Source organism: Euprymna scolopes, chromosome 20, assembly GCF_053919585.1.
Source record: "Euprymna scolopes isolate OS-2025 chromosome 20, ASM5391958v1, whole genome shotgun sequence".
NCBI lineage: Eukaryota > Metazoa > Mollusca > Cephalopoda > Sepiida > Sepiolidae > Euprymna > Euprymna scolopes.
Genome location: NC_136501.1, coordinates 81,600,999 through 81,626,899, shown reverse-complemented (window position 1 = coordinate 81,626,899; position 25,901 = coordinate 81,600,999). Strand labels below are relative to the sequence as shown.

Genomic DNA, 25,901 nt, shown 5'->3' with positions numbered 1-25,901 from the left:
AAAGGTTGTTGTCAATACTTAGTTATTTTTTCACATATTTCACATATTTATACTTGACTGATATCTAATTAATAATTTATCTCAATAAAATATACATTTTCTAAACCAGAAAAATAAAAAAATATATGTAATAGTAGCAAGAATTCAAAAATGAGGAACAAGAGTATGAATGATGAAGAATGCTTTATTTTCAGTTCACGCAATTTACTGTATAATTCCTCAACATAAAAACTGAAAGATGAAATAATAATTTTCTTTGACAGTGATTTAAAGTACGAAATAATAGTTAATTTGATAGGAAAAGGAAGGAAACTTTCCATATACTGACATCTATTTGCCTCAAATTCAGTTGTAAAAATTTACATGTTAACAGCACATCATGCCTGTTATTTGATAATATGGTGTAGACAATGCAGGTCTCTTTGATAAATTTTCACTGGCAAACAAAAAAGGGGATAACTTCTCTTCATTTACAATATAATTTAATTAATATTAATATCAATCTGACAACAAAATTGCTGATAAATTGGCATTAGGAAACTGATTAATCAGTAATCGGACAATTATCAAAGACCGATTAATCGATAATCAGTAATCAGCCTATTTGTTAATCGGTACATCCCTAGATTCTACTAGCCTTTCAAACACCACTTGACACTACTAGCCCCCCCCCCCAAAAAAAAACTGCTGGACTTTACTAGTTTCTCAAAAATAAAAACTGCTAGACTTTACTAGCCTCTCAAAAAAAAATAAAATAAAACACCGCTAAGCTTTACTAGCTACTCAAAGACAAAAAAGTCAATCAAATTGTATTTCTCCATTATACTCTGATGATTAGAAGAAAAAAAGTCTGACTCGAATCACATTTATATCTTGTCATTTCTCGATGCTTTAAATTTCCAATCTTTCACTCAAATCGTTTAAATATTTCTCTTGACGCTTCAATTTTCAAAAGTTCGACGTGAATCCTTTAATATTTCCATCGGCATGAATCGTTTTAATCTTTTCATTTTTCGAAGCTTCCAATATGCAAAATTCCCACTTTTTTCTCGGTTACACCAACTTCTGTAAGGAAAATCATAACTAGCATGGGTGTCATGTTCATTTGCTTAAGAAATAAAAAAAAAAAGAAAAAAGAAGCTAAAGGGCAACGTCGCTTTTGTATTTAATAATCATGTGTGAGTAACACAAACTCTATGAAAATTAGTTTATGCAAGATGCCTAAAAGAAGTGGTATGGTAAAAAGAACAACTGGTGAGTTGAAAGACAGCGTGTTATGTGAACGAACATGTGTATTATCAAGATTATTGAAGTTGACTCAAAAGATTGTAGGCAGGACAGAACACAACTTTAAAACTCGACTGAAATCAATTTTCAAATTAGAAGCTATTTCAGCTTTATATTACCTTTTGGCGATGGAGGGCGAGATTTTTGATGTTCAATTGATTTTTGATGTTCAATTGATTCTTGATGTTCAATTGATTTTAGTGGTGCTGCAGCTGATATGCCCATTATCGAGTGGATCGAAAATGTGGAACTTGCGTGTGAGTTTTGCACTATGAAAAATGTTGAGTGCGTCCTGCCATTGAGATTGCAAGGTGGAGCAGGCAGCTTAGTACAGAGCAGAAAGCAGATGCAGAACAGATCAAGAAGTCATATGCTACTAATGTATTTAATGCATATGACCAGTTTGACATTCAACAACTTTGCCTTGATGAGACGGTGGATGAGTTTTTTGCCGAGCTGTGACACCTGGTCTGGTTGGTTGGGGGATCATTTCCCGAATGTTGGTTAATGTGCGCATTTGTTTCTACTGCAACATGTCAGACATATATTACAAGAAGTGAATTCCGTCAGGGGAGACCGGTAAAAATTACAGTCTCGGTGGATGCATTTTGCATAGCCACAGGAGTGGCACTGGAAACAAATGGAACAGTCATTGAGGATGCGTATTGATTACATTCAACTAACAATGCTCAGCACAGCAATCTAGCTGAACTCAACGTGGCACTCAAAAGAATCAATTTGGGCCGTCAGTGGGAAGCAACTGTGTTACACTTGGTTACTGATTCAGCATGCACTGGTGGATTTCTGACACTTTAATTAGAAAAGTACATGTGAACACAAGAGCAGCTGGTGAAATATTCATTAGGTAACAGTTAGGAACCGTGCAATCTCTGGCGAAAGAATATGGATTGACCATCGATGTAAAACTCATGAAGTTCAGTCAGAATCATGCAAATAGTCTCACCAGAATACCACGCAGATGGATGAATCTACTCAAGGAAGGAAGAGAGCCAGTGCCAATTTTAAACCATTTACAACTGTTATAACACAAAAAAAAAACACACTCATAACTTTCAGTGAATTTAAAGTGGTATTGTATGGTTAGGAAGAGATGAATCAGATGCCCATGGACAATAATAACTCTAGCAATATCATAAAGTTAAAAAATGCTTCTCGAAAACCAACACAACTAAATTACACATCTCACTGCAATGTTTTCCCAAAGTAATTTTCCCAAGAAAAAGAATAAAATTATCTGCTATAATTGTGGACGACCCAACCACAAAAGTTTCCAATGTCGATATAAATGCTCTAAAATGGACTCCGTAAAAAACGTTGAGAACTTTGAGGAAGAACATACATTTCTATTCACATGTAACTTTGGCAATACAACGAACGGTAAAAATCTTCTTGTAGACTGTGACGCTACAGCATACATTATTACCAAGGAATCTGATTTTATTAATTTCCGTTCAGGCCACCATTAAACAAGGCGTGAATATAAAGTTTGGCCATAACAAGTCAAAATTGATATACCCAAATGGAACTGTATTTGACCTTAAAGAAAATGGCCAACTATATTATTTATGGTTCCCTCAAAAACTGCCTGTCACAATTTGGAAACCTGGCATAAAATTTTGGACACTGCAATACAGCTGATATTAAAAAGTTACCAAATGTAGTCGAAGGCATGAAAATAATACCTTTAAATGATCTCCCAAATTGTGATGTTTGTGCACAGGGAAAAATGGCGAAATATATAAGCAAAACATCAGACAAAAAGGTCACGTAAATTCCTCACTTGTGCACTGTGACTTGGCAGGCCGGATAAGTCCGATCGAAAGAGATAACTTCAGATATGCATTAAATTTTGTTGACGATTACTCAGGTATGGTTTATTTCTTAAAAAATAAATCCGACACTATCCTCGCCACTAAGAAATATTTGTCTAACATCGCCCCATACGGCTCAGTAAAATTTATTCGCTCAGACAATGGAAGTGAATTTACTAGTAAAGACTTTGAACTTCTATTAATTAACCATCAAATTAAACATGAGAAATCAACGCCTTATTCCTCATTTCAAAATGGAACTGATGAAAGAGTATGGCGGACCTTTTTCAAGATGGCAGGATGTCTACTTATCGAATCGAAATTAGCGCATAGTTTATGGATGTACACTTTAATGACGGCAACATATATCAGAAATAGATTGTTCAATAAAAGATTGGGCAAAACCCTGTGAAGCGTTTTGCGGTGTAAAACTCAAACTGAACTGAATACATATATTTGGTTCAAACTGCTCTGTATTCATAGAAAATACCCGTAAACTAAATATTAAAAGCCAAAAAGGTATTTTTGTAGGTTATAATGAAAGCAGTCTGATTTATTCAATCTACTTTCCAGGCCAAAATACCATAAAAAAGTTAGATGTGTAAAATTCAATAAAAAATGACAAACCAGTGAATGAAAAACATGAGGAAATATTGTCTAGTATTTTCATCAATCACAACAAAAATATTAATACTGATGACAATTTCAGTAAAACTACTGATGTATATATTAACCGAACACGCTGATAAGGGATCAAAAAGGTCAGACTTCTTAAAAATTGAAAAAATACAAGACTACGCAATGGATTATTGTTACTTATTGAAAAGCGCACCAGAAAGTTATATTGATGTGATTAATTAAAAAAATCACCAAGAATAGAAAAAAGCTATGAAATCCGAATTGAAAGCTTTATCTGAAAATAATACATATGAAATAGTAGCAAAAACAAAGGATAAAAATCTAATTTCTTCTTGTTGGGTTTCTCCAAAATAAATCACAGCTTCTGGCAGTGAAACTTTTAGAGCAAGATTTGTTGCAAAAGGTTTTTCACAAATTTCTGGAGTCAAATATTTTGCCATATTCTCACCAATGACAAATTTAACGACAATTGGAATTCTATTGCAACTTGCCACTCAATACAATTTAAAAACTACATCAAATGGATGTAAGAAAAATGCTTATTTAAATAATTATTTAATAAAACAAGAATTTAGGCAGTGTCCTGTAGATGCATGAATGTATACCAAAAATACAGGTAATAAATTGTTGACTTTGTTTTTTTGGGTTGACGATATATTACTCATCTCAAATTGTGACAATAAAAGATGTTAAAAATGAATTAAATAAAAAATTTTAAATGGCCAAGCTTGAACAATTGTCATAGTTCCTTCATATAAAGTTTACCTCTGAAGACGAAACTATAACAATGAACCAATTACGGCACATTGAAAAAATCCTGCTGAAGTTTGGAATGTGAAATTGCAAACCATGTATAACTCCTGTTGAGATTGATATAAATAAGAGACCGAAACTAAATTGATAGATGAGCAACAGAGAAATTATTGGAAGTCTAATCTATTTGATGCCCACCACTAAGCCTGATATATGTTACACTGTAACAAAGACCACTAAGCCTGATATATGTTACACTGTAACAAAGACCACTAAGCCTGATATATGTTACACTGTAACAAAGACCACTAAGCCTGATATATGTTACACTGTAACAAAGACCACTAAGCCTGATATATGTTACACTGTAACAAAGCTATCTCAAAACTTATCAAAACCGACAATTAAAGACTTAACTAGTGCAAAACAAGTCCTTCGTTATCTAAAAGGAACCGAGGAACAATCTTTAATATTTAAAAAGTCGACATATCCCCTAAATTTAGAAGGATTTTTAGATTCATATTCGGGTAACTCTGAGGATCAAAAAAGTATAACGGGATACTGTTTTAGGCTGTCAAAGACTGGACCTATGATGTCCTGGAAAATTTAAAAAACAACAAATTGTTGCCCTTTCTACATGTAAGACAGAGTTTGTTGCATTTACACACTCAGCACAGCAGGCAATTTTTCCAAACACCTTTCTAAAGTCTCCATTGTGATAATCAGAGTAGTATCTTATTAGTAAATAATTCTATGATTCATCATATTGATATCAGATATCATTTCATAAAGAATGAAATCCGTAAAAAGTCTATTACTCTGAATTATGTAACATCTGTGAATAATATAGCCAACATTTTCACTAAACCTATAAAAAAGATAAGATTAAAACATTTTATATTAATTTATTTATTGCGGACTATTATTCTCATCTTTATTAGTTGTTGTTTCACGACATTTCGGCCAACTATTCCTCTGGCCTTCGTAAGGTGGTAACCGCGATGGATAGGAACTTAGAATCTCCTAACTGCATTCTCAGCAATCACTGCCATCTGTAGTTGTTGTCGTCTCACCACGTTTTGGCCAAGAAAACCCCTGGCCGGCTCTGGGTAGGATTGAAAATGCTATCTTCAGACAATGCTCATCTGGAACCGTAGAGATTCAACGTCTCTACCAACTGTGCCACGGGCCCCAAAGAGGGGAAGGAAAACAAAATCCCAAATAAAAGAAGGATATAAATTAAAAGTTACAGAGATAATAAAAAGTCTTTTTTGGCCAGTTTGAGGCAGTTTTTTGAGGAGTTCATTGGGAGTGAGTGAGTTAGAGAGTTGAAGATTTGAAATTCTGATAGTGTTTTTTTTTTTTGTTTGGCAGCCTGGGTGAAAAAGTTAATTTCCACCATTATGATCCTGCACCCAGAAGTCAGTCTGACTCCCCAAGTTTAGAAAAGCCCTGAGTTTATGTTCTTACATGAGACTTGGTGATGCCTTTGTAGAAAAAAAAAAAAATTTCCAAATTTGAATAACTTCTGAATAATTATATGTTACGAAAAAGATTGCCTTTGTGATTTTTTTGTTGTTTGCTTGCAGTTGTGAAATGAATTCTTTCCCAGATCAATGTTCAAGCTGCAGCCAAGAAGAGCAACACACCTGCCTGTGAAAATGGAACTTATCCCCAACATCCAACAACAGGTGGTCAGCCAAAGGATCTTGTGGTAGAGTTACCAACCAGCCATCATGAGAGCAGAACTGCCACATGGATTAGGGTTATGCACAAATTGTGTGTTCAAGTAGAAAAACAATGAGTTCTAGCAACCAGCGAGCATCTGGCATAGATATTAGGGTCCTAACCATGCACCGAAGAAAAGATGAAGATAAAGGTAAAAATTAGATGAAGTGCAGATGAAGTTGGATTAACTATTAGACAGAGTCAAGAAAAGGCAAAGACAAAAAGAAACACTAATGAAGACTACAGATAGCTACTAGATGAACAAAAGAAGTTTTAATTAGTTATGAAAGAACTTTAAAAGATTATAAAGATAAGACAAACACTAGACCAAAGATAACCACTAGATGATCAAATCACAAGACAGAATTATGAAGAAGTCTTTGTCAGTTTAAAGACTTTTAATCCTTAAAGAGTTTGACAGTTTAAAGGCTCTCAGAAGCTTTTGAAAAGTTTTGAAGAAGACTTGAGACTTGAAAAAATGTTTGAAAAAGTTATAGAATTTATTTGAAGATTTATTATTTTTACTTTTAAAATGTAGCACCAAATCATCAAGGGTGCGAAATAACTCTTCTACCAGTGACGGGCGGTGCCACCCATATATTTTCAGTAAAGGACAGATATTTTAAATTAAAGTGAACATTTATTTCCCATATTTGTTTGAATGTATCTTATGCTGCTACTATTAATAAAGCGTGTTTTGATAAGCAGGGGTAATGCAGCAGTTACATACTTAAGATTTATTTATTTCATACTTGTTTTCACTAATGGACTAATTAATACGTTGTTTGGTAATAACATTTTGCATGAGAGACACTTCACAAAATCTTTTTCCTTTTGTCTTTATAACCAAACTATAGCAACCTGCTTTTCTTCATCTTCCATCAAAGCTAGAGGATGGATATCTTTGCAACAACCCTTTCCTCGTACAATTCACGACTTTTTCATTTTCATACAAATTGGATACTATAGAACTTTCATGTCACTTCCCTGTGATATTTAATTTTCTTTTTTTAACTGTTATCAATATTTGGGCCTATGTTAATTAAATATAATTGAAATAAATGCTTCAAAACATAAAACTAATCAGATAAGATCTTGTGTTGTAAACATTTATCATGATGCATGCTACTTTGAAATGGAATTGCCTTGAATGCTAAATGTAGAGAAAACAACTTCTTCAACTAAAGATCCCATAGGATTTATGTACCCTTCACTACATGGCAGTCATGATCGGACAGATTAATAAGTGATGAAATTGAATGTGGGGTATATGGTTAGAAAAGAAGAAGAAAAAAAAAAAAAGAAAGACACAGTAAAGCAACCGGTCCTGACGGTATTCCAATTATAGTACTCAAAAAACTTCCACCAGAACTAGCGCCTATACTTACAAAACAGTTTAAACGTTGTCTTAAGGAGAATAGTTTGTATCTCCCTGGAAAATTTCATCAGTATGCCCTGTATTTAAGAATTCAGGTGATCGCTCATCCCCCTCTCAGTACAGGCCAATAAGTCTCCTGTGCGTCATGAGTAAGTTGTTGGAATCTGTGTTAAATACAGAAGTAATCAACCATATCAACAAAAATAACCTTCTTAGTGACACTCAATATGGTTTCCGTTCTGCTAGATCTACAGCAGATGTGCTTACAGTTATATCTCATAGGATTAGCAAATCTCTCGACGGAGGCCACCTTTCTAGGGCAATTGCTCTTGACATATCTAAGGCCTTTGATAGGGTATGGCATAAAGGTTTACTTCATAAGATCTCTAGCTATGGTATAGCTGGAAATGTCTTCTCAATTATTAAATCATTTCTTTCTGATAGGTTCATAAGAGTAGTAGTTGAGGGGCAAAAATCAGAAGCTCACAGTATTAATGCCGGTGTCCCTCAGGGGTCCATCCTGGGCCCAACTCTTTTCCTGGTCTACATTAATGATCTTCCAAATCACATCCTTACATCATTTGTAGACATTTATGCTGACGACACTACCATTTATGGTAGCACATCTAAGACAGTAAACAACCAAGTTCTCTCCAATTCTCTCTCCTCTGATCTTGAGCATGTAGTATAATGGGGAAAGGAGTGGCTGGTTACTTTTAATGCATCTAAAACCAAGCTTCTCTCTTTACATCATCAACGCTCTGATCCACATCTGGCATCAATTGAAATGAATGGCTCTCGTCTTCAGGAGGCCTCAAGTTTTGACAAGCTTCTGGGCTTGACCTTTACTCCTGATCTTAAATGGAACACGTACATTCAAATCTGTTGCCAAGGCAGCTGGAAAAATGGTGGGATCTTTCTATCGATCCGGTAAATATCTCACTGCTGATGCTATTCTCTATCTATATAAGAGCCAGGTATGTCCAAGGATGGAATACTGTTGCCACATCTGGGCAGGAGCTGTTAGAAAGGACTTGTCCTGCCTTGATAGAGTTCAAAATAGACTTCGTAGCCTCATAGGAGATGTCCTTTTCTCTTCCTTGCAACCTCTATCTCACAGAAGAGATGTTGCGAGTTTTTCTCTGATGTATCGTTATTTTCATGGAAGGTGTTCAACTAAGCTTCAATCTATGGTCCCCCCTTGCCAAACTTTCACAAGAAACACTCGTCTAGCTGTACACACTATCAATAATTCCCCCCACTCTTTATCTGTGCCTAAACCTAAACGTAGATTCCATGAACAAAGCTTCTTTCTTAGAACTGCACGCCTGTGGAATTGTCTTCTGTTTTCCTGCTTTCCGGCTGACTACAATATGGTTGTGTTCAAGTCTAACGTAAATAAGTTCTTGATGAGCCGTTCTATATAAGTTATCAAATTTACCAAATTTTCATTACTAATGATTACTATATTGTCCAATGTCTACTGCACACTCTTTAACCCGTATCCTTGAGTGGCCTCTTGGCCATGATAAGTGGTGATGCCTATGTAAAAAAAAAAAAAAACATACCGGGCGTATCTGCATCGCTCTTTGGGAAAGAAGAAGGAAAAGATGGCCAGCGCATTTGTATACGCGAAGGCCATCTTGGGAAGGCAGAGCATGATGGGAGAAGCTATTTTTTTTTCCTGTCTCTTCCTTTTTTTTCTAGATAGGAGGATATAAAAGCAGGGAAACATCTTCTCTTGAAAAGAATTTTGTATTGCTGACGTTTGGATTGTGCGGTGTGACATTGGTGGCGAGAGGCCAAGTGTGGTCGATTGGAAAAGAAGATGGCAGAAATGTGCTGTTGTCGAGAGAGTGACTCCCTCCTTCCCGAACCCCAGAACCGAATCCTGATAATAATCCAAGAAGCTATTTTGGCAAGTCAAGCAGGTTAACATAGCTGACTGGAGACTCTCAACTCAACTCAACTTCACTGGGGAAGGTGACCTAATTAAATGGCTGGAAAAATTAAAGATGGTGGCAAGGTTGCAAAAAATCGAAGACGTGGTCACCCTGCTGCTGCTCTACTTAGAGGGGGAAGCCCTCACTATTTACCAGTCAGATGCGCGATGAAGATAAGGGAGACCTTGCCTCAGTGGAGCAAAGACTGAAATTGGCTTTCGCCGAGAGTCCATTTGAAGCACTCAGCAAGCTTGCAAGTTTGAGGTGGACAGGCAAGTCTGTTGACGTCTTTGCTGCCGAGATCAGAAGACTGGCAGGATTGGCTGGTTACATGGGGAGGAGTCTGGAGATGACGGTAAAGCTATACCTAGTGAATAGCTTCCCAGAAGAAATCTCCGCGAACATGCAGAGAATCACTGAGATCAATACGATGGAAGTGGACAATCTCTTGGTCCACACCAGAGTCCTAGTCAAGAATGTGAAGGGCCCAATCATGGCTGCAGCTATGAGTGGAAATAAGTGTATGAGGCTCCACTTGAATGACAAGAGACAGGCAGCGAGGTGACAGGAGGGGAGGCCTGCCATCAAGTGCTTCCGGTGCCAGAGTCCTCACTTGCAAAGAGCCAAGACCGGGGGTCATCTGCTACCGATGTGGACGAGTGGGGCACATTAGCCGCTATTGCGTTGCTGCACGGGACCAGGGAAATGAGTGAAGGGGAGCCATTGCGCCAGTGGTTCCCCTTTCTATGTGGAAATGGCGCGGAACGAAACGTTGCCTCAGTTACCAGTAGTGATCAATGGCCCTTGTTGACTCAGGCTGCACCGCGACGTTGGTAACGAAGAATGTTGCTAGATCATGGAGCAGAACCAGGAGTATTAAGACCGTGGATGGCAGGGAGGTGAAATGCCTGGGAGAGACAATAGCGGAAGTACTGGTGCAAGGTGTGCCTATTGGACTACGAGCCCTGGTGTTGGATTGTCTGGTTGGTGATGTCGATGTGGTTTTAGGTGTAAGTGCGATCAACCAACTGGGGGGGGGGGCTATGTTGAGAGGGGGCCAAGTAACTTTTGGACGCCTCAGCGCAGTAGGAATGGCAGGAGTGGAAGGTGATAGAAATATCAGAACACAAAAACCAGAGGCTTGCTGCATTGAGGACGAGGATTTCCTGGCGAGGTTCGATGGTGAGAGGTGGACGGTGGAATGTAAATGGATCTCCTGGCCTCAGGAACTACGAAATAAAGTAAGCTGCTACGAGAAAACACTGCGAGGAGAAATAAGAAAAGGATTTGAGGAAGAAGTGGAGAGGTGGATAGAGGAGGGAATTCTGAAACCGTGGGCAGGGGGAAGAAAAAGGAGTGCTACCATTACTGGCGGTTGTTCAACCCACAAAGAACAAAGTTAGACCGGTACTGGATTTCAGAGAATTAAACAGATACGTAGCCTGCCACACTGGAAAGGGGATTGATGTATGCAAAGAGGTTATGAGGAAGTGGAGGAGAATGAAGCAGGCCACTAAGATTGTCGACCTGAAGTCGGCTTATCTCCAGATCCATGTAGATGAAAAACTCTGGAAACATCAATTGGTCCAGTACAAGGGGAAGTTGTATTGCCTGACGAGGTTAGGCTTTGGGCTGAGTTCAGCCCCCAAAATTATGACTGCCGTGCTGAAGACGGTTCTGAGTAAAGACTGTACAGTGGACAAGGCCACTAGTTCGTACATTGACGACATTCTCGTGGAGGAAGCAGAGGTGACAGCAGAGAAAGTGAGAGGCCATGTCGTGAGGTATGGGTTGACTGCAAAATTGGTGGAGTCCCTGGATGGAAAAGCGGCGTTGGGGTTGAAACTATGCCGAGATGGCAAAGGAAGCCTTGTCTTTATACGAGGGAATGCAATACCCGAAATCGGAACCGACCTGACAAAACGAGAACTCTTCTCGGTCTGCGGGAGACTGGTGGGACACTATCCAATCGCCGGCTGGCTCAGGATAGCATGCAGCTTTATTAAACAACAAATGGGGACTGATGGCTGGGAGGGCTGTGTGACGAAGGAGGTTACGAACATGCTACAGGAAATCATCGCGAGAGTGACGAAAGAAAACCCAGTAAAAGGGGAATAGTACATCAGCGGCGGAGACGCAGGGGTGATTTGGTGTGATGCCAGCAGTCTGGCATTGGGTGTCGTATTACAGATGGGAGGCGTAACTGTGGAAGATGCGGCGTGGTTAAGGAAGAAAAACGACTATTCCCATATCAGCGTAGCCGAACTGGAGGCCGCTATGAAAGGAATCAATCTGGCCCTGAAGTGGGGATTGAAAATGATTGAAATCAAATCCGATTCGGTAGTTTCATGGATCAAGTCAGCAGTGACTGGCGATAAGAGAGTTAGGACCAGAGGTGCTGCAGAAATACTGATCAAGCGCAGGCTTGGAGCACTTGCAGATTTGATAGTAGAATTCCAGTTGAAGGTATCTGTAGTACTGATCCCATCAGAAAAGAACAAGGCAAATTCGATGACATGGGTAAAGAAGGCCTGGCTGCAAGAGAGAAAGGAGGTTTCCTCAGTATGCTGTGCAGGGGAGGAAGTTAAATAGTTACATGAAATGCACCACTTTGGTCGAGAACTGACGTTATTCCTGGCAAGAGAGGTTTACCCGGAAACCACCGAGAAGGAGGTCAGGGAGGTAGTGGAGCACTGTCAGGAGTGCCAATTGATAGACCCCGGACCATCCAGACATGAAGCAGGAGAGTTACACATTGCGGAGAACTGGAAGCGATTGGCCATTGATGTGCCCCATTATCGCCATAAGCTGTATCTGTCAATGGTCGACTGTGGACCGGGGAAGTTTGCCATATGGAGAGAGATCAGGGCAGAAGCTGCATGGGTGATCGGAGGGGTCATCGAAGAAATATTTTTGGAAAGAGGGCCGGTTGAGGAACTGTTAATGGACGATGGCCCCGCTTTTCGATCAGAAGCCTTTAAAGAGGTGTGTGATAGGTGGGGAGTAAGGCAGTTTTTTAGGGCAGCGTATCGGCCGAGTGGCAATGGGATAGTGGAGAGGAATCATCGCACCATCAAGGGTGCTGTGGAAAAAAGCAACATTTCGCCCATGGAGTTTTGGTACAACATCTCACCGAAAACCACACAAGATGAGACAACTGTGCCTATAAGTGGCGGCATCTGTGCAACAAAATGGAAGGAATTGAGGGTGAAGAAGCTACCATTAAAGTGGGAGAGGAGGTGTGGGTAAAGCCCCACAATGCAAAATGTACCACTCACTGGGGGAGGGAGGTCGTAACGGGAACGCAATCAAAGAACAACGTAATGGTGAATGGTGTTCCCCGGCATATCATAGACCTGCGTCGTGTAACCCTGCTGGTGCGCAGTGATGGCAGTGAAGAGGAGGAAGTCGATATCCACCAAGAAGCTAACGATACACCCCAATTCGACTTAGCTCCACATTGTGGTTCTTTACAACTGTATGAGAATGTCTGTAGTGAACCTGAAAATGTCAACCCCTAAGAAGTTGTCCCCCAGAGGCCTCAACGTGAGAGGAGGAGGCCTGCTTGGATGAAGGATTATGAAGTGTCTTATTGATCTCAAAGATCAGGAGGGCGTGTGGGGTATATGGTTAGAAAAGAAGAAAAAAAAAAAGAAACGTACCGGGCGTATGTGCATCGCTCTTTGGGAAAGAAGAAAGAAAAGATCGCCAGTGCATTTGTATACACGAAGGGCATCTTGGGAAGGCAGAACATGATGGGAGAAGCTATTTTTTTTCCTGTCTCTTCCTTTTTTTTTTCTAGATAGGATATAAAAGCAGGGAAAAATTCCCTGGGGTGGCAGAGAGAAAAGAGTCGTGAACATCTTCTCTTGAAAAGAATTTTGTATTGCTGACGTTTGGATTGTGCGGTGTGACATTGGTGGCGAGAGGCCAGGCGTGGTCGATTGGAAAAGAAGAGAGCAGAAACGTGCTGTTGTCGAGAGAGTGACTCACTCATTTCCGAACCCCAGAACCGAATCCTGATTAAAACCCAAGATTGAAGATGAACATTAAATGTTTTTTTTGATTTACTATGAATTGAATATATTTGATTGATTGAAATTTAAAAAAGATAAAGAAAAACCTACAAAATTTTTTTTAATCTTATTTATTTTTTAATTTTTCAAACAAAATAAATATAATGAATAGCGTGTGTGTGTGTGTGTGTTTCTTCAATATGAACGCCAGAATTTGCCACCAGCTTCTCAATCTACCTGGGAACCGCATCAACTGATCTCACAAGTAAGTTTAAAAAAAAAATCTTTTACTAATGAGTCACCACTATCAAATGTAAAAACAATTGAAATGTTAATGAGATGGACAGATTGATAGTTGAATGGAAAATCTTCTCAGCATTAATGAGGAATAATGGACAGAATAGGGTCCAATCTCGTATTTCACCCCTATTTTGCACTTTAGTCCTTACATTCCATGGGTAAGGTTTCTGTAAAAGGAGGAAAAATTGCTGCTTGTTTTCTGGTTCAGTTGTCACATGCATTTTTAATTCTCTCATATCATTCAATTGTTAATTTATCTAACGTGTAGTTGAATTGGATGTGATTAGTGTGACTTTTGTCAGTCTCAACACTGTTCATTTTTTGCTGATTATATTAGCATTGGCACAGTTTAATGATGAGAGAACTTAACCTGACTGATTACATAGCACGTTATTTATTAAGGAATGTACAATAATTATCTAAAGACACAATGAAATTCATTATCATGCTTATTCCCAAAACTAAAGTATATTTTAGCATGTATTTTGTATTATCTCTATTTACATAAGGTTAGATATGTGTATATCTATAATATAAAGCTGTGTGTGTGTGTGTGGTCATGAATAGGCTCCTATATGGTTGACTATTTTAAAAAACTGATTACATATAATGATAGAAGATGTATCAAGACACAGGAATGGGTATATTTGATCTGGCAGAACGGCGGTTCATTAAAATTGTGGGGTCTGCGTACGCGCCTGGTACAAAAAGTATGGAAATAAAAAATTTAAAAATTAAATAAAAAAACGTTTACAAGTGTTTTTGATATAGATGTACTTAAGAATACTTTGATAAGTATGTTTTAACTTAAATAGGGATGGTATAATAAAATTGTGGGGTTTGCATTTGTGCCTGGCCTCCATAGAATGGAAATAGGCACAAACCTTAATAAAGACTTTTCATATCTATCTGCGCAAGTATACTTTGATAATTATGTTTTAGTTCGAAGAAATATGGCATAATAAAATTATGGGGTGTTTGTTCGCACCTGACCTCTATAGAATGGAAATATGTCACAAAGTTTAACAAGGTTTTTTAATATAGATCCACAGAATATTGTGATAAGTGTTTCAGTGTGAACAGGTATGGTATAATAAATTATGGGGTTTATCTATTTTATTTTTACTTTCATCATATTTTGCTTTAGTTTTGATACCCCCAAATTCAACCCAAATTTACAACTCTTCCTTTTCATAACCTATCATACTTTCATAAATCACAGTCCATTTTCTGTAGGCTGTTTTTGAACCCAGTCAATGACGGGTACTTTTGCTAGTCTTTATATATTTGTACATATATGATTAACTCCTTAACTTATGAACTGATCATCATGAATTTTGGAACACAGCTAAATGTAAAGTGTTATAATATGGGCTATATTTTGTTTAATTTAATTTATTCAAAGTGGTAAAAAAGGGGTAGGAGTCATTTGTGAACATTCCGATATTTGATTTTGTGAAATTTTTAACAATAAGATAATTCAATTAAGTATTGATAAATATCAAAATTTCAGTGTTTTTAGAGTATTTTAAAAGATTTTAGAGGACATAATATTGATACGACCTCCAATTTAAAAATTCAAATATTTCAGATTTGAATTGAATTTGATCTATTGATGTTAGACACCAATTAATCAAGATTCCCTGAATTTCAACTTCTTAAGTCCCCTTAAGCCAAAGCCACTTTAGACATTTTCTAGAATGAAAATCATGTAATGGATTTTGATTTTAATCTTCACCAGAGGGCATAAAAGCGGTGCAAAATTGTTATATAAGACTTTTAGGGGAACAAATGTGGATTAAATCAGCATAACTATGCTGATTTAATCCAATGAATATTGAGGTACAAAATCTATTTTGAGCAAAACCTTACCTGTGTTGTTGTTGAAATTTCCATAACTTAGTATATACATCAAATGTCCTACCAAAGTAAGACTGCCACTGTTTATGACCATACTGGGGTAAATCTCTGGAAATAAACAAATAATAAAAACAAGTCAATGTTAAATAAACACAAATATAATTAAAAAAATAAAACGTTTCTATGACTCCCAAAACATTGGCAAATTTCATACAACATTCTTTGTCATATCAATATCAACTAAATATGATTCAGCACAATTACAAAAAGGCAACGTGCTGCACATTGAACTCTAGATATATCTGATTTTTTCATATATGTTTGATTTTTAGTGCATCTCTATTTAGCTTATCCCTATTATTTCTAACTTACCAACATTTTAATAATATTAAAGGGATATGAGATATTATAAATCTTATTAATTCAACATTAGCAAGCATTCTAATCCCATATTGGTTCCATAATTAGCATGGCTACTCAGTATTATGAAAAAGAATACCACATATGTAATTGTTGACATCAGAAGAAAATTTGCAAACTTCTAAAATATTTTCTTTTTTTCTACCATAACTTTTGAAATACTCAAATGTTGATTATTTATTTCAACATTTTATTTGATTGTTTTTAGTTTGCAAAGATCAAAGTTTATAGACAATATTTTTGACGAAAGCTGGTTATGAAGTTTTAGTCTAATTTCTTTCTTTATTTTTTGCAGTTTTACACATATACAGATGAACGGCCTTATTAGTAGATACAAAGATTCAACTAATACTTTGTGTATCCATCTAATACTCAGTTAGGGTTCACATAAGGACAAGTGTTATATCCAACTAAGGCTGCCATAAACATTTCAATCCATTTCAGAATTTGTTTTATTTGGAGTAATCTTCAATATTCGTCAGGTGCATAGTTTTGAATTTGTGAATCTTTAGAGTGAACTACAGAATTTGGAAGTGATGAGAACATTGAAACAGGATTGGTTGAGGTTTTAGTAGTGACATTTACAGTGATGACCAATGTTCACTACCACAACACTAAGTATAATTTGTAAGAAAATGAAGTGAAGTTTATTTTTTATTACAAAAAACAATAATACAAATTGGTTAGTCAAAATCAAATATTTGTTACCTCATTTGTTTAACTCTGAAAATCAAATTGGCTTTTCTTTATATATTAAATTAATCAAACATTTATTGAAATAAAAATTTAAAAGAAAAATGAGGAAATAACTAGTCAGTATGCAACAGCTATTTTTAAAAACATTATTGTGTATCATGTATTTATATATGTATATTATTTTGTACTACGCCTATTTTGTTGTTAAGCACTAAAGTCTTAATGGAATTTAAATTTCAAGATTTCGTAAGATGTCCTATTGATTATATTACAAAACCGATATCTTTAATTACATATATTCCTTCATTGAATTCTCTCCAAAAATGTAGATATTTTCCAATAATGAATTAAGAGAAAGAACAAAGAGAGGGGTGGAATGAGGGGGGGGGCAATGAGTGAAACAAACTTGAAAGTAAAAAGTTTATCATTTATATAATAAAAGTGTCAGGGGTGGGGGGAGTCGATGTACAAAACAAAACTGAAATTAAAAAGATTCCTGGACACTGAACAACGCCTGGCAGAAACAGCTCATGAGTCCTCACGAGGATGAAATACAAAATTACCATATATAAAGTACTATAAAAATTTACTTATGAAAAGTAAGCTATACAGAAACGTTAGTGATTCATTCCCGAGATAAATAATCAAACTAATTATATTTACATTATATGATCGCTTTTATAGTTAAGCTGTGCTTACTCCTACTTCCAACCAATCAAAGTAAAAAAACTAAAAAAAAAAAAAAGTCTTTGATTTTATCATTCACTCAGTACTTATTCATTTCCTTCAACCACTGAATTATCTTCCCTTTATTTAAAACTAGCCTGGGTGCCCGGCATTACTCGGGTGTGTGGAGGTGTGTGTCGAGCAAAAAAAATGATAGTAGGCAGGCAGGCAGGCTCGAACCCATACCGAAGGAGGAAAAGAATGTGAAAATAAAACATGATGTGTTTGCCGTTGCGTCCATCGCCAAACGGAAAGTGACAAAGGTTTAAATTAAGGCTAGTCAATCGAAAAGAGGGGATGACTTTCAAAAATATCGGTGAATAAAAGCGACCCTTCCTTGTAGAAAAGTGCCCAGTTGAGGGTGAAGTAATTAATGTTTTTAGCCAAGTTTTCAATATTTGTCGTCCGAAGGATCGAGCTTCAAAATGATCTTGTGAAAATCCGTCACTCCTGTCGAAAGTTTCAGGCATACATGCATACATACATATATATATATATATATATATATATATATATATATATATATATATATTTAAACAGACAGGTGAGATTTATATTATAAAAGATGTTATTGCTCTTCAACCAAAGAATAACTAATGCAAAAGAAAGAAGTCATTTCGTTTGTCACATAATTTTTTTGTTAACAGTAAAGATAGCTTGGACAAACTTTGATGATATTATTGTGAGCTGTCTCTCTACATCTGGGGTAAATTTATAGCAGTGGTGTGAGAAGTGTCATGATATATGGCAGTGAATGCTGGGCCTTCACTCAGGTCTCTTGTCAGACTGCAGCACAATGACAGATTCATAAACAGATCAATTTGCAATATGAAAGCTGACCAAACCCAACATATCTCATGTTCTGCCATGATTTGCTGAAAGCACTACACTTATCTACTGTGGAGATTATCTTAACAATGAATAGATTATGCTGGTATACTCATATGGAACGTTCATCCTCCTGAATAAACTATATAAAAACATGGATGTCCTAAATAGCAGGAAAGTTGGCTGGCCAAGGAAAATTGAAAGCAAGTGATTGGACAAGACTGCACAGAGTAAAATTTGGAAATAATTAGTTGAACTGTGAAAAGTAAAAAGTGAGCTTGCATAATATCAAAATACGCCTGCCCCCTGAACAAGGGGAAAATGACAAATAAAAAAAGGAAATTGGCTTTGCAAATTCACTTTTCTTGATTCAAACAATCTGACTCGAGCTCAATAGGTGACCCAACAAATCAAAGCCTTTTGGTTTTAACAAATATGTCTATAAATTGAAATCTTACATATTTGAAATAATAAGGTTAAAATACTAATGCTGATAGCTGATTTTAACTGAAATAAAACCGTAATTCAGTAAATACTAATTTCTAGGTTAATCCCCCATCAAAATTGCACATAGGTTTGAGTCACGTGTCATTTCTAAACAGATTATTAAAATGAAATGTTGTTGGCTTACATTTTTAACACATGAGAATTAGCAGTTTCCAAATGTAAAGCAGTTAAATCGATTAAGTCTGTCTCAACAAATGAAGAGATTATAGAAGTGAAAAATAGACCTTTTTTTTTAATAATTAGAAATACATGAACATTGTATGGAAAACTAGCCATATCTATCATTGCCTGGTGGGTAGCATATTTACTTGCAATTTGTCTTGCCAATTTGTTTCTTTCTTTTTTTTTAACTTACGCATATTTATAAAAACAATTGTTATCTTTCATATCTTCATGAAAAAACAGTAATTACATTTGCATTCTTTTTGTCAAAATAATTAATAATGGATAATTTTGAACCTCCATCCCTGTGGCAAAGACCTGAAGTCTTCTTTGGATTTAAGATGCTGAAGTTTATTGCCATAGTCCAGCAGATCGTCAACAATGAATCCAACCTAATATATTTCTTTTAACTGCATTTATTTTAGAATGATTGTTTAATATCACAAATCAAACAAGTTTAGTATGTGAGAAGGGATAAATTTCCCTCCAATTTTAACTTGCTATTTATCATTTATTTGAGAGGTTATTTTGGATGTAAACAAAATTAATTTTTTTCTCTTTAAAAATCTACAATTCTTTCTCTTGTGTCATTAATAGTTTTGCTTTGTTTTACTTCAAGTTGGGTTTTTATGTTCATTAATAGATTATTTATCTTTTACAGGTTGGTGTTTTTCAAATTTATGGACAATTTTGAACCTCCATGCAAAGTGGCTTGACCTTTACTCCTGATCTGAAATGGAACACATACATCAAATCTGTTGCCAAGGTTGCTGGAAAAATGGTAGGATCCTCCTATCGCTCCAGTAGATATCTCACTCCTGATGCAATTCTCTACCTATATAAAAGTCAGGTATGGCCAATGATGGAGTACTGTTGCGACATCTGGGCAGGAGTTACTAGAAGCAGCTTATCCTGACTTGACAGAGTTCAAAATAGACTTCATAGCTTAGTGGGGAATGCCCTTTTCTCTTCCCTGCAACCTCTTTCCCACACAAAAGACATTGCGAGCCTGTCTCTGCTTTATTGTTATTTTCATAGCAAGTGCTCGTTTGAGCTTCAATCTATCGTTCCCCTTTGCCAAAGTTTCACAAAAAAAAACATTATCAATAATTTTGCACACTCTTTATCTGTGCCTAAACCTAAACGTAGATTCCATGAACAAAGCTTCTTTCTTAGAACTGCACGCCTGTGGAACTCTCTTCCAGCTGACTACAATTTGATTGTCTTCAAGTCCAATGTAAACAAGTTCTTGATGAACCGTCCCCCTAAGTAATCCAATATACAAAATTTCCATTACTTATATTTACTACGCTATAATCCCATTGACTAATGTATACCCATTAACCCTTATTCTTGAGTGGTTTCCAGGCCTTGATAAGTGGTGACTCCTTTATAAAAAAAAAAAAAACTGTTTTAAAACAACTAGCATTTAAAGCTTATGAATTTGTTTATTTTATATTTAAATTTCGGATTTTCCAATATCATTTTCTACTGAGAGTTGTCATGAATTCAAAATGATTTTTTTTTTTTCATTTGTAACTTTAGGATGTAAAAACTGGTTTGAATTTGAGTGCCACAAAAATGAATTTTATATGTTTTTAGTAAAAGAAATATTTTTTATTTATATTAATTAATTAATTAATTATGAACATTTCATTAAGATTGGATAATGCTCTGACTTTTGGTGTTTTTTATTTATTTATGAATTGGACTTATTAATTTTTTAATCACAAAAAACAAATTGCTTCCATTTTCATTACCCGTTCACAGTGTGTGTGTGTGTAGAAAAAGTCAAGATATTGTAGAATTAAATTTACAATATTTTATTCAAAACAAGGAATACGAAAATAAAAGTGAAAGGTTCCTTATTCCATGGAGTTTCAAAGAGTGGCTCTTCTTCTCAGAGAAAAAAAAAATTAGCAAAAGTTAAGTCTAGATAAGTATCTATTTTTGCAAGTTAGCTCAATTTTTGAAAATAGTTGAGAAATAAAAAATTGAAAGAAAAGTATAAGTTTATAGATAAAATGAAAGGGAATACTCAGCAAAGTCCAATATTTATGGTTGTAAATATCCAGTGATATCCAAAAGTTCAAAATGGATGAGGCAATTGGTCAGTCCAAAAAGAGTTCCGTAAGATGCTCTTTGGAATCGTTTTAAAGAATATCCGGGGTTAGAGAAGGAATGAAAAGTTAATGTAGAAAAATCCTGTAGTGAATTGCAGGAGTAAAATCCAATCTTTGAAAATAATAGTTCTTGTGCAGAGAGGCATATGAAGTCTTTTAAAAAATATAGCGTTCAAATAGAAAAGAGTGAAAAAGTAGATAATGAAATTCCAAGTGAGATCATTGGTAACATAACCTTCCATGAACAAAAGTGATACAAAAAAGAGAAAAATTCAGAATATATATATATATATATATATATATATATATATATATATATGTACACGAGGGACATAATGTCTCCTATTTTTTATTCTGCCATAAGAGGAGATTACAAATTACACTGTTATGATGCTGAGCTTATGCATTCATGACCTGAACATTTCATCTCTCTGTTGTAAATATTGATGGTCTGAAACTAAGAAAGTAACCAGTCATGGACGTGTGTCAGAAGCAGAGATATCTTATTGAATTTCTCCATGCAGAAAAAACTGAACTAATTGACATTCATTGGCGCCTGTTGAACGTTTATGAAGCCGAAGCAGTTAATATTATCACAGTTAAGAAATAAGTTTATCGATTTCAGAGTGGAAACAGAGATGTGAATGACAGAGCATGCTCTGAACTTTTATGACGAGGTATCATTCATTGTTGGTAAAAGTTTTATGACCGAGGTATCATTCATTGTTGATAAAACTTTTATGACCGAGGTATCATTCATTGTTGGTAAAAGTTTTATGACGAGGTATCATTCATTGTTGGTAAAAGTTTTATGACGAGGTATCATTCATTGTTGGTAAAAGTTTTATGACCGAGGTATCATTCATTGTTGGTAAAAGTTTTATGATGAGGTATTATTCATTGTTGGTAAAAGTTTTATGACCGAGGTATCATTCATTGTTGGTAAAAGTTTTATGACAAGGTATCATTCATTGTTGGTAAAAGTTTTATGACCGAGGTATCATTCATTGTTGGTAAAAGTTTTATGACCGAGGTATCATTCATTGTTGGTAAAAGTTTTATGACCGAGGTATCATTCATTGTTGGTAAAAGTTTTATGACCGAGGTATCATTCATTGTTGGTAAAAGTTTTATGACGAGGTATCATTCATTGTTGGTAAAAGTTTTATGACCGAGGTATCATTCATTGTTGGTAAAAGTTTTATGACCGAGGTATCATTCATTGTTGGTAAAAGTTTTATGATGAGGTATCATTCATTGTTGGTAAAAGTTTTATGACCGAGGTATCATTCATTGTTGGTAAAAGTTTTATGACAAGGTATCATTCATTGTTGGTAAAAGTTTTATGACCGAGGTATCATTCATTGTTGGTAAAAGTTTTATGATGAGGTATCATTCATTGTTGGTAAAAGTTTTATGACCGAGGTATCATTCATTGTTGGTAAAAGTTTTATGACAAGGTATCATTCATTGTTGGTAAAAGTTTTATGACCGAGGTATCATTCATTGTTGGTAAAAGTTTTATGACCGAGGTATCATTCATTGTTGGTAAAAGTTTTATGACGAGGTATCATTCATTGTTGGTAAAAGTTTTATGACCGAGGTATCATTCATTGTTGGTAAAAGTTTTATGACCGAGGTATCATTCATTGTTGGTAAAAGTTTTATGACCGAGGTATCATTCATTGTTGGTAAAAGTTTTATGACGAGGTATCATTCATTGTTGGTAAAAGTTTTATGACGAGGTATCATTCATTGTTGATAAAACTTTTATGACCGAGGTATCATTCATTGTTGGTAAAAGTGCATTGACGATACTGATAACTATGTAGAAAAATAAATTCTGGAACACAAAATGTAGTTTGTTTTAATGGTACTACTGTCTTCGTAACTCTTCAATGTTTCAGTTTTTTAGTTTAAAAAATAGGAGGCCTTACTTTTGGAACAATTTTTGTATATTCTTCTTCGTGCTACGTTCAACCTGGGCAAATTGATCTGGCTTCTTCATTCATCTGTGCAGTATCTCTGACAATAATAGCTTATGCACAACAGTCCTGCACAAGCTCCGATGAGATGGTAAGCAAATCTCTATTCTATTGACAAAGATCACTTGTGGGCTGGATATTTTGCAGAGTTCCTTTTTGAAGGTATTTGCTCAGGTGTTCAACAGCCTCCCATCATGTTTGCACCAATTGGGCATCCTCGCAGCCACTTGAAAGCAGATCTTGTGGTACTGATGTTGTGTTCGATCTCAGCCATGCATTTATTAGATGATACCAATATCATCTTTAGTGATCGGGTCCATTGGACAAACATTTGTAGTGTAGCTAAACGCAGTGAATCCATCAACACCGAGACATTCAAAGTGAGACAGCAGTCACTCTTTATTGTGACAATCTGTTAACTCTGTTAACGGAAGAAATGTACATGAAACACATTTTTATAGTCATTTGTTTATTTGTTACAACATTGATAACAGAAAGGATTTAATTACTTTTAGTTCTTTTTATTGTTCTATTATTTCCTCCACCAGAGTGTTTTACCCATAGGGGAATGTAGTCATCTACAGGCACACATTTCATCTTTTCAACATCCATCAGTGTGGCTAGATAAAGTGAGCAGATATATAAGGGCAGGGCTACCCAGCATTGCCCATGTATTATATAAAAACTAGTTATTAGATTTTAATTTAATTTTTGTTTTGCTTGTTTTCTATTTATGCCAATTGTTTGGTTTTTTGTTTTTCTTTACCAAATTATTTTTTTTAATAGGATGTTAAAAGTTTAATTAGTGTGTCGTTTTGGTAATAAAAGCATTAACTAAACTAAATTGTTAAAAACTATAACCAATTTTGTAAAGGGAAAATTATTTTAATCTTTATTTATAATACTATTCCAAAACTTTCAACTTTTAAATGAGAACATTTGAAAAATTTTCAAACCAGTTAAAACGACTTTCTAATTGCTTTCAAATTCCTTTACAATTTCATAATTAACACAAAATAATTTATCCTTTTCTTCTTTTTTTCATTTGTTAACTTATTTACAAATAACCAAAATGAATTCATAAATTCTGGTGCATTTAATTTTGTAGTAAACTCAGTTTTTATTAAATGAATTTTAAAATTTTGCTTAATTAAAAAATATTGCATTTCTATTTCAATAAAAGTCGATTAATAGTAAATAATAAAAAAAATGTTTATGCCAGATAAAGGTAAAAACACCCGAGATTTCTCATAATGGTTACCAATATAAATTAATAAATAATCATAATATATAAATTAATATATAATCATAATATATAAACTAATATATAATCATAATCTATATATATAAAAGGCAAAATGTGTGTGTATGTATGTATGTTCGCTTTTTATGTATGTCTACAAAAGGCTTTTTTCCGAGGCCTGCTTGGTTGGCTCGCTCCTTCTTAAAACTTTTTATATCATGTCTAAATGATAATATCTACGACTAAACAATGGGGGTCGCCTGTCTATTTAATTTGCCCGACTTTTACCAGCTCGCCACGTCTTCGAAAAGCGAATGATGGGGCGTGGGGAAACAATAACTGGCTTGCAGCGCAAAACTAGGTCAAACATCACGCCACTTCCTCGCACCTGTATATTTCAGTTTATAAACCTCAACTGAACACGCTTATCAATTCCTCTCTTTCGTGGCCGAGATGGTTAGGTGTCTGGCTTTTTTTTCCCTTTTGTTTCCACCTTCGCATAAAGGCTTCGGGTTCAATACTACCTTCCGACCAAAACTTTTTTCTTTTACACCTCCAAACACCCGGCCAATGTTTTTTTTTAACACACACACACACCTCCAAACACCCGGGCAACGCCGGGTACCCCCCCCTAGTAATATATAAATTAATATATAATCATACCAGTGATACTTTTTGTTATCAATATAAATAAATACATAATCATACCAGTGACATATCTTTTTTTATATATTAATAAATATTTAATCATACCAGTAATACATTTTATTTTTAATATATATTTTGATATATAATCATACAAGTGGTACTTTTTATTGCTAATATAATCATTTCTTTCTTCCTTTTTGCTATCAATAAAAATTATTATATAATCATACCAGTGATACTTTTTGTTATCAATATAAATACATAATCATACCAGTGATATATTTTTTTCAATATAAATATATAATCGTACGAATGGTATACTTTGTTTTCAAAATAAATATGTAAATATATAATCATTACTGTGATACTTTTTGTTATCAATATAAATTAGAATATAACTATACTAGTGATATATTTCATAATCAACAAAAATATTTATATAATTCTGTGATACGTTTTCTTTCTAATATAAATAAATATATAATCATATCTGTGATGTTAGGAATCGAAATGAATATAAAATAATACTTGTGATGCTTTTTGTTTTCAATATTAAAAATATATAATCATAATTGTAATACTTTTTGCTATCAATATATATATATATATATATTTATATATATATATATATATATAATTATATTGATATAATTGTATCAGTAACACTTTTTGTTATCAATATAAATTAATATATTATTATGCCAGTTATAGTTTTTGTCATTAATATGAATTAATAAATAATAATCCCAGTGATACTTTTTGTTATCAATATAAGTTAATATTTAATCATACTTGTGATACTTTTTGTTATTAATATCTATTAATAT

At 35.0% G+C, this 25,901-nt stretch overlaps 1 protein-coding gene and 1 pseudogene across 6 annotated transcripts in view; one reads left to right on the top strand and one right to left on the bottom strand.

Moving 5' to 3' along the window:
* LOC145241494 (protein SCAI-like) overlaps positions 1-25,901 on the bottom strand; it is a 404,381-nt gene that overhangs the window by 306,174 nt on the left and 72,306 nt on the right. For all 6 annotated transcript variants that reach the window (XM_080104505.1, XM_080104506.1, XM_080104507.1 and 3 more), the window contains exon 2: positions 15,749-15,844. In XM_080104505.1, coding sequence (XP_079960631.1) covers positions 15,749-15,844 — 96 coding nt within the window. The remainder of the gene's footprint in view (positions 1-15,748; positions 15,845-25,901) is intronic.
* On the top strand, positions 21,843-23,030 carry LOC145241669 (uncharacterized; annotated as a pseudogene).